This window comes from Pundamilia nyererei, unplaced genomic scaffold (assembly GCF_000239375.1).
Source record: "Pundamilia nyererei isolate P.nyererei 1_Seehausen unplaced genomic scaffold, PunNye1.0 scaffold00190, whole genome shotgun sequence".
Classification (NCBI taxonomy): Eukaryota; Metazoa; Chordata; class Actinopteri; order Cichliformes; family Cichlidae; genus Pundamilia; species Pundamilia nyererei.
The window spans coordinates 559,455-570,087 of record NW_005187591.1 but is presented as its reverse complement, the minus strand read 5'-3'; the positions used below and the strand labels follow the sequence as shown (position 1 = coordinate 570,087).

Here is a 10,633-nt window from a genome sequence, read left to right as displayed (position 1 = left end):
ACACACACACACACACACACACACACACACACACACACACACACACACACACACACACACACATAGACTTGGGCTCTGTTCATTATTTATTTAGTTCTCACAGGCTAAATTTAGCTATGCTCCATTCAGGAATAAGACACACACACACATACACACAGGCATGTATTAGCAGCCTCCTCTCTAGAGCTTCAGAGTCAGAGTAAACAAGTTACTCTGTCTGTAACCACCACAGACTTGAGTAGCTTGATGTTGTCAATGAGATAAATGAACAGGCTTTAAAGGGAACTACTCCAAACTGCAACTCTGAGCAACATTCAATAGAAAGGAAGTGGACTGCAAACTGTTTTTGCTTTTATTGTGGGGTAGACTGGAAACGAACCTACAGACAAACAAGGAGAGATCAGCAGGCTCAGATCTGCTCTGTTTACATTCCTGCCCCACTACCTCCTCTCTAATCTTCAGTGAACAAACACTGACTGACTGACTTCACCTCTGACCTCCCACACCTTTGTCTGACCAGCTAAACAACAACAAAAAGAAAAACAATGCTGCACAACTCGGCAATCCAGCTGACTCACTATTGCATACAGAGCTTTGGCATTCCTCATCGTGTCACATTATCCACTTGCAGCAGTTCACGTGGATTATTGATTAATCCGGCAATTAGTTCCTCAGTAAATCATTTGGTCTACAAAAAAAGGTGGAGGGGAAAAAAAACCACCAAAGCAAATCAGTTTCCCTAAGCTCCGCTGACACATTTGGATGTTTTGCTTAGCATGTCAAAAATGCAAAACCATTCAGTTTACGGTTAGCTCGAATATAATAATAATATTAATAATAATATTAATAATAATATTAATAATAATAATAATAATAATAATAATAATAATAATAATAATTGTGAGAATATGAAACTGCGTATTTGTGAATTATTTCAACTACTCCTTTATAAAAGCACCAGAAAAAAAAGCTTATATAATTAAGCCACTGAATATAACGAAACTAATGGTACGACTATCAGCTCTACAGAGGAGCATTAACAAACCAAGTGGGGAGGTCAGAAAGTTGGGAAAGGGTTCATGAGTAGCCGGTCTGCTTATGACGGGGGGAAAAAAAGGTATAATTAGCTAGCAGCCAAGACTAAACTCACTTAATGTGCCTTGTGGGTATAATTACCATAAAATGTCCACTCACAGTCACAGAGGATCTGTCTCTTCCTCTGCATTTAAAAACAAAAAGCAAAAAAAAAAACACACAAGCTACTAAACAATGCTTAATCCTGACGTGAATGTAATCCTTCTTACCTCCAAGCTAAACTGAGGATACGGGAGGTTAACTTTGTTTTCATCTAGCGCTAGAACATCCCGCCCTAGTTTGCTCAAAGAGTTATGTATCAGACAGCCTGGAGCACTGTGCATGTGTGTCTGTGTGCGTATGTGCGTGGGGAGGAGATGGGAGGGGTGTACAGGACAGGTGAGGACAGAGACTGTGGGTTCCTCAAAATGCTGCGTGGAGCCAAAAACCCGAGTAAAGGTATTCTCTGTGCACTTTCTACAGGAAATTCTTTATGTATATGATGATTCACAATTAATTTTATCAACAACAAAAAAAAAATGTCAGACATGAAGATGTCATACTTTTCCACCAGCTCATAAACATAACATAGTCCTAAGGCTATAACTGTTTATTATTTTTATGACTAACTCCTCTTTCTCATAGTGAAAACAGTCACCGCTGTTTCCCAGAGCCACACATGACATCTTTTAAATGCACTGGAATTAACAAAAAAAAGCCATAAAAGTCGTAAAAAACTGCAGTATTTATGTAATGGATTTCTCCCGAGCAGCAAGAGAAGTAAAGTGTCTTGTCAGCTGCTCTACTCAGACATGATTAGCTAATTTTTTTAGTGCATTGTTAGGTAATCCTTTATGGCCTTCAGCAATCAGACACGGCCCACTGAGGTCGCAAAACAACAGGAAAAACAAAAGGCCAGTGAACGCCCCAATATGGAGAAGGTGTGTGGCGTGGGGTGTCACATGATTACTGAAAAGAAAAACAATGCTTGAAGAGAGGAAGAAGGGGTTTGGGTTGGGGGAGGGATGCATTGGATGAGGTGGGGGGGGGGGGGGGGGGGGGGTGGTAGCTCCTTGAGAGTGCTTGGCCACGCCCACAACCTTCTCCCGTAGCTGTCGTAGCAGATGGCGGCCAGTCATTAGCGTATTGTCACTCTCCTCTGAAGGGCCAGATAACCAGTGAGCACTGCTTGGCGAGGCAGGTGCAAACCCCCTGACCCCACACCCACACCCAACCCCTCCACCATCTGCTGACGCCTGTGTGTGTGTGTACGCACATGGGAGAGGCACACAAAGTCAAAATGCGTGTGTCTGTATTTCGGGGGGTTGCAGGGGGGTCTGGGCCCACAAATGGAAAGCATGAATCTTTCTCTGCTGTCTGCATTCATGCAAGACTGCTTACAGTCAGAGAGACGAGCACTCGATAAATGAGGACAGGTTAGGGAAAAGAAGACGGCTTTTATAGTGATATGATAAGTGGCAGTGTAGATACTCTAAAAGTAGATATGAGGACGAGCCAAAAATAAAAAAAGCTGTAAAAGGAGTGCACGTGCCTCTCTTTTTCTTTAGATTAGCGGTAATGCTCCAGTGGTAACATCCCCCACTCACAAAAACTAGCCCAAAGTTCAAGAAGCTGACACTAGTCCAAAGCTTGCACTGAAAGCCACGCACCACACTGCGCCACTACCACCCCATTCTCTCTCTCTCGCTCCCTCTCTAACGCTTAAAATACACAAACTCAACTGAGCCATACTTTAGGATTTTCATACAGAAAGTCAAGCATTTTTATAACGCCCTCCCTCCGCTCAGCTTCCCCTTGACACCACAGTGCCAAATGAGGACAGGTGATTTCGTAATCTACCTGTGACAGTGTGATATACAACTGGGAATGCAAACTATGGTTCACTCAGTGATAAGGTGAGAATGTGGTATAGCCTGCCATCTTGTAGTAAACAGACGGGCCCTATTTTTCCTCTCGTATCGGAATGCTATGTATTTGGATGCGAGTACCAACAACTTTCCTCGCTGTTGTAGCCACATGTACTAAAGTTACCGAAGCAAAGGCCAGCGGCTGCTTGTTGGGAAGGCACTGATCTTTCTGTCATTCAGCATTTTTCTTCCATTCTTCCTTCTCACCCACTCTCTGCCTTCTGCCAGCAGCTCAATAGTCCATTTTGTTATACATGAAAAACAAAACAAGTCAACCATCCATCACCATTGTTCTTTCACCTCCCTCCTTCCTCCACCCCTGCTCTTCTAGCCTTGCACCACGGGTTAAAAAAAAAAATTCCATAAATCCCATAAATGTACAGATCACAGCGAATTCTCACGGATACCTGTGCGTGCCTCAGGTGCACACAAGTCACATGTGTTCAGACAAGTCTCCTGTGTAAAAAAAGAAAGAAAAAGAAACAAACAACAAAACCACCAGCTCATTTGACAATTTGTTAAGTTGCTCATAGTGAAAAAAAGAACCCCTCCCCTCCCGATTTCATCCCAGCAGGTTAGAAAAACAAGTGAGCGTTCACCTCTCCCAGCAACCTTTGCACACTGCCCACATTCCAGTCCTGAAACCCAGTACCTGACAATTGATAAACAACTGACTCACTTGTTTTTCTGGGGAACCCGATGACTTGCACCGAGCTCCACACTGGCTGCGCTCTCACAGCAGGGGAGCCAGCTGAGACAAAGAGACAACTTAGTTGTGAAACTGCAAACAGCAATTAAACTCTTGTATTTCACCATCAGGAACACTGACTCCTGAGTCACTATGATCTTAACACTTTGTATTTTCTATAGAAACAACAGCAACTTCTGACATGTCCCTGCCATGTCATCCATCCGTGTAAATAATCCTTGGCATTTACAGATGGATGAAAAGCCCCTGATGCAGCAGAAAGAGGAAAGAAAATGAGGTGAAAGGTAATATTTTGATAACAACTCTTCCCCTTCGAGTCTCAGGGATTTTGCTGCTTATTAATTTTGTTCTCTGAGGTCTGTGTAACACACCGTTTCAGATTTACCAATAGCGAGTGCTCTTTGCCGCCTTCGAACAGCTTCCATAGAGGCATCATGTGTAGCGCTGCATGCGTCACTGAATCAGATCAGATGTTTTTTTGAAACACTGACGCGGTGCAAAACTGCGTCACTGAGAGGAAACCAGGACAGACCATTCACATAAACGGAACAGCAAACGTGAAGGCAGATAACCATAAGTTTTTAAAATAAAACCGTTTCAAAAAAATGCGATGATGCACAAAGATTACTTTTTAATAAAGGGGAGTTTGCATCCTCTGGGATGTGTGGAGGGGAGGAAGACAAGGAGGCAACATGTTCCACAGAATGCATTTGTTATTCAGCATGCCGCACCGCTTTCATTCAACTGTCTAATTCAGGGCTTTTATTTGAGAGAAAATAAAAGCAGTTTTAAAAACAGGATCAACATCACAGCCTCGAGATTTGTCAGCGTGTCCTGGGTGTGACAAGTAGGTGACTAATCCTGTCTAAACATTACAGCCTACACCCAATAGCAATCTTGACAACTAGTTTGCTTCTCTAAGCTACTGTAGTTTACTACACCGGATTACATAAATCTGTAGGCTGTTATCTCGGATATTGCAGTGATGGTCAGTCACGATTGTATGGCCACAAAAGAGCTTTCAAGAAAAATAAAGTGTCAGCTTTTTAACTCGCAGTGGAAAGGACAAACTGACAGCAAGGGGCAGACACACAGACGCTCCTGCAGACAAACCACTGAGGCTGTTTTTGTTCTCTAGAGGTAATTATCATCAACTTTGGGACTGAAAACGAGCCCAGAAGTGTTGCAAACAACATTACGTGTGGCCTATCTCTGCAGAGTACACAGTTGCCCTGAGGCGGATCTCTATCCTACTCCAACCCTGACGCCACTCCCTTCATGAATGAAAATGCACTGAATGAATGAGTGTGTGGGACATGTGTGACAATGCTCACCTTTCACAGCAGCAGCAGCAGTCTCCTTAAATCCCAGGCTGGCATAGGGGCTAGAGTTGAAACCATTCAGCCCCCCCTTGCAGCCACAAGCTGTCTTGAACCTCAGGAGTTCATCACAGCCCCCTAACCGGCATCCCCCAAGGTTTCCCTCCATCAAGTTTAAGGCAATGTAGTTAAGTCCATTTTGATAGCCAGCTGACGTTTCCCTGCACATGGGACTGCTGTACTCCTCACCGAGTCCTTCAGAGCTACGAACTGTGCGAGATACGTTCTCCACAGAGGCAGAGCTGTGCCGTTTAGTGTCGTTGGCAAAGGATGGGCACACGGGTGTGACAGTGGTTGTGGAAGAGAAGGTCTCAGAACTGTGACGACGACGTCCGTGAGGGTCGGCCCGGATAACTTTGGCCCCCCTGTGTGGATCTACAACTGTAACAGATAATGAAGGACCTCCCTTGAGAAAAGAGTCCACGGGCACAGGGGGCATCACATCTACTATGCTGCTCTCAAGGCTGAGTCTCTGGACACAAGCAGTAGGGCTGGTCGGGCGGGGAGTTGTGCATAGAGCAGGTAAAGGGTCAGAAGGACTAAAGGTCATCTCAGTGTAGTCGTCACTGACTGGACCAGGCTGACACTTAAGGCTTCCTTGCTGTGGAACACCCCTCTCCTTTTCCTGTCCCTCTGTGCTTTTATCTTCCTCCACCTCCTCCTCTTCAACTCCCTGTGTTTCCTGCTGAGCGGTAACTAGACTATGGCATGTCAACAGTTCAGCTGTGTCTGTACAGTTAGTTTGGTGTGATACCTGCTGAACCGTGGAGCTGACATCAATATTAGCATAGCCTGAGAGTGACCGGGATCCCGTCTCTGCGGTTACAGAGGACTCAGGGCTCTTTGACTCTGTGGTTGTGTTGTGGTTAACACTGCTAAAGTCTATGTTAATGTATTCTCCGGGGCTGCGTGGCTCTGAAGGAAGAGGGTGCTCACTCATGCATGGTAGTGTTTTGAGGGATTCCAAAGCCAAGCGAGTAGGCCGACAGACTCTACTCCGGTGTACCAGACCTCCATCTATCCAAGCCACTCTGAGAGGAGATGGAGTAGAAGATGGAGTGGCTGGTCTTGCCACAGTGCCATTGGTTGCAGAGTTTCCTGAAGAGATAGGACAGTAGTTGGATTCCTCTTCTATCCGTTGTCTCTGTAAACTCATCACCACATACTGATCTGTGTCAGTGGACCCACTGCGCTGCAAATGTCCTTTAAGTGATCTTGGTAGAGAACTGCAAGAATAAGGCTGCCTGTGGCTTGGCGGGAGGCTGGGATCTCCTGTAGGACTGAGAATATAATCTGGGGGTGTAAAAGACACCTGTGTGTCAACAGGAGACATATTCAGGTATTCTCCATTGGCGAGCTTCCCATCGTTGCTGTCCACTGACATCTTGGTTGCACACCACATGGGCATGTACCCACTGTCCTCCAGAGAAACACCCCCGGGGGAGTGTATGCGCGTGGCCAGCCCCATTGAGGAGGGTTTTGTACAAGGGTTGATTATTTGCTTTGGAGCAGATACACACATAGGGCTCATGGGCATGTAGGGGTCATCCTTAGACCCGGGTGTGAGAGGAGCCACACCAGGCATCATGGGCATATAGCCACTGTCGCCTTGGTGACCATTTGAAGCAATCTGAACATCTCTGTAATCCTCCAGACTTATCCCTTTAGGAGACGCGGTGTGACACCTGCGAGAAGACTGACTTCCACTGGTGTATGTTGCCCTCATAAGCGTATACTCATCCAGGGAGGCTGAAGATACTTGGGGGGGACCCCTCGGTTGACGGGGGGTGGTGAGGGAGTATGTGCGCTTTCGATACACCTTGTCAAATTCTGGTAACCACCGGTAACCATTCTGGTTCTGACGCTCCATTACCATGTAGCCATCAAGCTCACTGCCATCCCGGGATGGGGGGGTGTCTGCTTTGAGGGACTCTGGAGTGTTGCTGCGGAGAGTAAGCGGTAACCTGAGGTCTCGTGCCTCCGCAGGGCTAGAGCCAAATTCCTCACATGATATAAAGCCAGCATCACTGGGAGAGCCTGAGAAGGATGCACTGCAGCTAGAGGGGCGAGGGGCACCGCTGTCTTGGCAGGAAGATGCATGGCTTGGACAAGCAGTGGTCACAGGTGGAGAAGGAGACAGAGGCATAGACATGGACTTACTATGCTGGAGGGTGGAAGATTCAAACGTCAGAGAAGGGCGTGCAGTAATGGTATGAGATCTGCTCAGCAGGGTCCTGTGGACCCCTGGACTAAGGGGGCTCCCGGTGACTGACATAGTGCGTGCCATGGTGCCGTCGCCCTCGCTCGCAGTGCGTAATCGACACGAGGAGCATTTGCTCACAGGAGAGGTCGCAGCCATGCTGTCAGTACGCGACCGCCGGGGAAGCCCGGTCTGCCTCGGGGGTAGATTATTCAGGTGCCTCCGCGAGGGTACAGAGATGGGGTTTGTACCAGAGGACTGGCTTTTGCTGCGCGGGCGGAATTCCGACAGCTCCTTCATGGCTTTCATGGCCTCCAAGATAGTTTCGTGAATGTTTTGAGCCACCACAGAGTCATCCGCCTGCATCCACAGCTCCCCCGGACCCGTGGATGCAGATCGGCCAACCTCTATGAAGAAAAAGCTGTCAGAGTGGCCGCACCTCCGGATATTCATCAGCTGCAAGGTGACTGAGGCAACATCAGAGTTAAGCTTAACGAAGCTGATAGTCCGGCTGGAGAGACACAGCCTGTACACCCCTGTTAAATTTCGACTCTGTCCGAGACCTTTAGATTTTAGATTTACTTGCCATACCTCCTTGTAGGCGGCGGTCACCGGCGTTATTACACCGTAGCTCGACTCGTCGTAGCCAACCAGCGAGGACGCAGAGTTAGACGCCGAGCCGTCATATACTTTCCCCTCTGCCATTAAATCCGTCAGCACCCGGTACCAGCTCTCCTGTTCCTGCTCGTTTTCCGTCGCCAAAGCAAAATACTCATCCTTGGTATAAAGAGCAATAAGATATTTGTATTTTGCGTCCGCTCTCTTGCTGATATTGAGACAGCAGTCCAGAGGGATGACTCTCTTCGGGGCCGATTTGTTTTTCCATTTCTTCTCGCTCTCGTAGTATTCCAACCGGGCAGGGAAACCTTCGCTCGGCTCCTTTAGAACAAAAAAGCGCTTATGTCCGTGTTTCTGCTTTTTCAGATATCCGCATTTCTTGATGCCGCTGTTTGCGTTACTGGCCAATAACGACTGATCACCGGTGTTCGGCGGACTCGCCATTCTCGCGTCCTCCTCTTATCAGACACAATGCTTCCGTTCCCTTTAGTTGTAAAAGAAACGACTCGCTTTCTTTTAATCCTCTACTTCCAGAGCCGGTTTCACGTTAATTCGTCTTCTCCCACAGCCGAGCGATAAATAACACATGTCTGCTGGTGTCCGGGCCGAAGAGGGTGAAACAACATGTGACGATCTACACATTCAGCTCCGGTTTTAAAAAAAAGAAGGGAAAGGAGACGAAAAAAATACGCACTCACCAACAGTGGGCGGTGCGCACTCAGCTCATTGGGTTTATTGGTGGAAAAGGGATGAATGCTGGAGTGAGAAAGGAAAGAGAGTGAGAGCGAGAGATCCCTCCTACTATCACTGCCCTCTTCCGACTCATTTGCGTGTAGTCAGTTAGGACTGTAGCTTTATTTATAGCATCCCTATTCCTATGATCCTTCGTTTGGCTTCAGTGTACGTTTTTTTTAGCAGGATATAGCCCGGTCCCAACTACTCAAACGAGATGTCCCCGATTCAGAAAACCATCATTTGCGTCATTTAAGGCGTTACGGGGTGGATTATGAAAAATATAACCTGAGTATAGATCCGTTATATGCACAGACCGAATATATGACGCGTAACTGGTTTCATACACGTATAATTTACAGGTATTGTTTCACTGTCGGAAATTTTCTTACCATGGGTGTTTGTTTTTTCTCTCACTACACTTTGACCATATTTAAACTCTAGAGGGAGTCGTTCCAGTGTTCTCCAACTGGTAAACAAGCATCACCTGGTCGACTCTGCAGCTCTGGCACATGAATTTAATATTCCCCATGAGCCGTTCAGCCAGAAAAGCCTGCATTCACAGTGTAAGCGGGATATTCTCCCCCGTCCTCTTCCCCTTTTTTACTCTTAAGCGAAAGCACCCAATTGTTCGCGCGGAATAACTAGTACAAGAAATGACAAGAGCGCACAGAATGCAGTGTGTTTTATTGCATAATGAGGTCGCTTGCTGATTTATTCATGTTTGCCAGAGCTGCTCAGTTACAATTTTTTTGTTTGTTTTTTGGTGGGTTTTTTACTGCTTCATCTCTGTGTTTGTCTTAACCCATTCAGAAACAGAGCGTGGCGGTGTGAAAACAGTTATTCTGGGGTGAACATATGCCCAAAATATCTAAGGCGATAGGAGGTTATAGCGTACAAAATCTTAAAAGTACTCCTTGTACACGAAACTAAAAGTACCCCATATATGGTCATATAACACAGCAGTCATGATGACGCAAAAAATTCTCCTGATCTCAATGCGTCAGCGGCTGGTAATGTGCGTAATGATAAAACGCGGGAGCAAACTGGGTACCGTGGCGGGATGGTGATCTGAGTTTGCTGCGGATAGCCAGTATTCTCTTTTTGACATCCTGTGGGACTGAAACTCCTCTTTTCTCGTCCAGCAGGAACGTCATGCTGCCAAGAGAAGGTACAGTGTGTTCTGACAGCTATGTATCCTGGGCCAACACAGTAAAAAGTGACACTGTAGTAACACTTTTGAATAGCTGCACATCCCACGATGATGACTTATTGAAATCTACCCCCCCACCTCATGTTAATACTCCCGTTTTCCTGCAAATCCCACAGTGCTGGCTCAGCAACACCCTCTCCTTAGCGGCAAGGTCAATTACCGTGCCCTGCAGAGGTCAATTATGCCAACAGGATAAATTATTTTACTGCTGCCATGAGGAGAAGATTCCAATCAGGCAGCCAAATCAAGTGATCTGTCCTTCAAATTACCTTTAACGTGCGTGTTCCGTGCAGTTCCTTTCATTATCTGAACTCTAAACTGTGTTTACCTCAGCTATGAAGACATAGATATAAATAGATGTAACAGCGTCCAGTGTCTGAACGTCCTAGGCTCAAATATCTCCCAGTTGGATAAGGAGGGTTCCCTGGCTCTTGATATTAGGTTTCCTACATGACAGACACACACTTGGTTCTGAACTTTCACACACTCCACACACAAATGGACACTTTTCACGGCCAATTTGAGTAACATTTACAGTATTTACTGTTGCTTAAATCTCAGATAAATTATGAATCGAGTCTCAGAAGTGTTTCAAGTGCAGGACAGCTTTCCTTGTATAATAGCTTGACCTGACATTGGAAAGATAAACAGAAGCCGAGTGGGGATGGTATGAAGTGACTACAGGGGCACAGAGTGACTCTTTTTTTTTTTTGCAAAACCCATGAAGCATAAGAAATGCAAATTAGCTGTCTGTAAAATACCAATAGGGGTGTTTACCGA

The 10,633-nt window shown here is 46.2% G+C and overlaps 1 protein-coding gene across 1 annotated transcript in view; it reads right to left on the bottom strand.

Moving 5' to 3' along the window:
- Positions 1-10,146, bottom strand: part of irs2b (insulin receptor substrate 2b) — a 14,298-nt gene extending 4,152 nt beyond the window's left edge. The window contains exons 1-2 of the mRNA XM_005747179.1: positions 10,123-10,146; positions 5,046-8,664 (exon numbers count right to left, since the gene is read on the bottom strand). Coding sequence (XP_005747236.1) covers positions 5,046-8,352 — 3,307 coding nt within the window. The 5' untranslated portion in view covers positions 8,353-8,664; positions 10,123-10,146. The remainder of the gene's footprint in view (positions 1-5,045; positions 8,665-10,122) is intronic.
- Between the last annotated feature and the right edge of the window lie 487 nt (positions 10,147-10,633).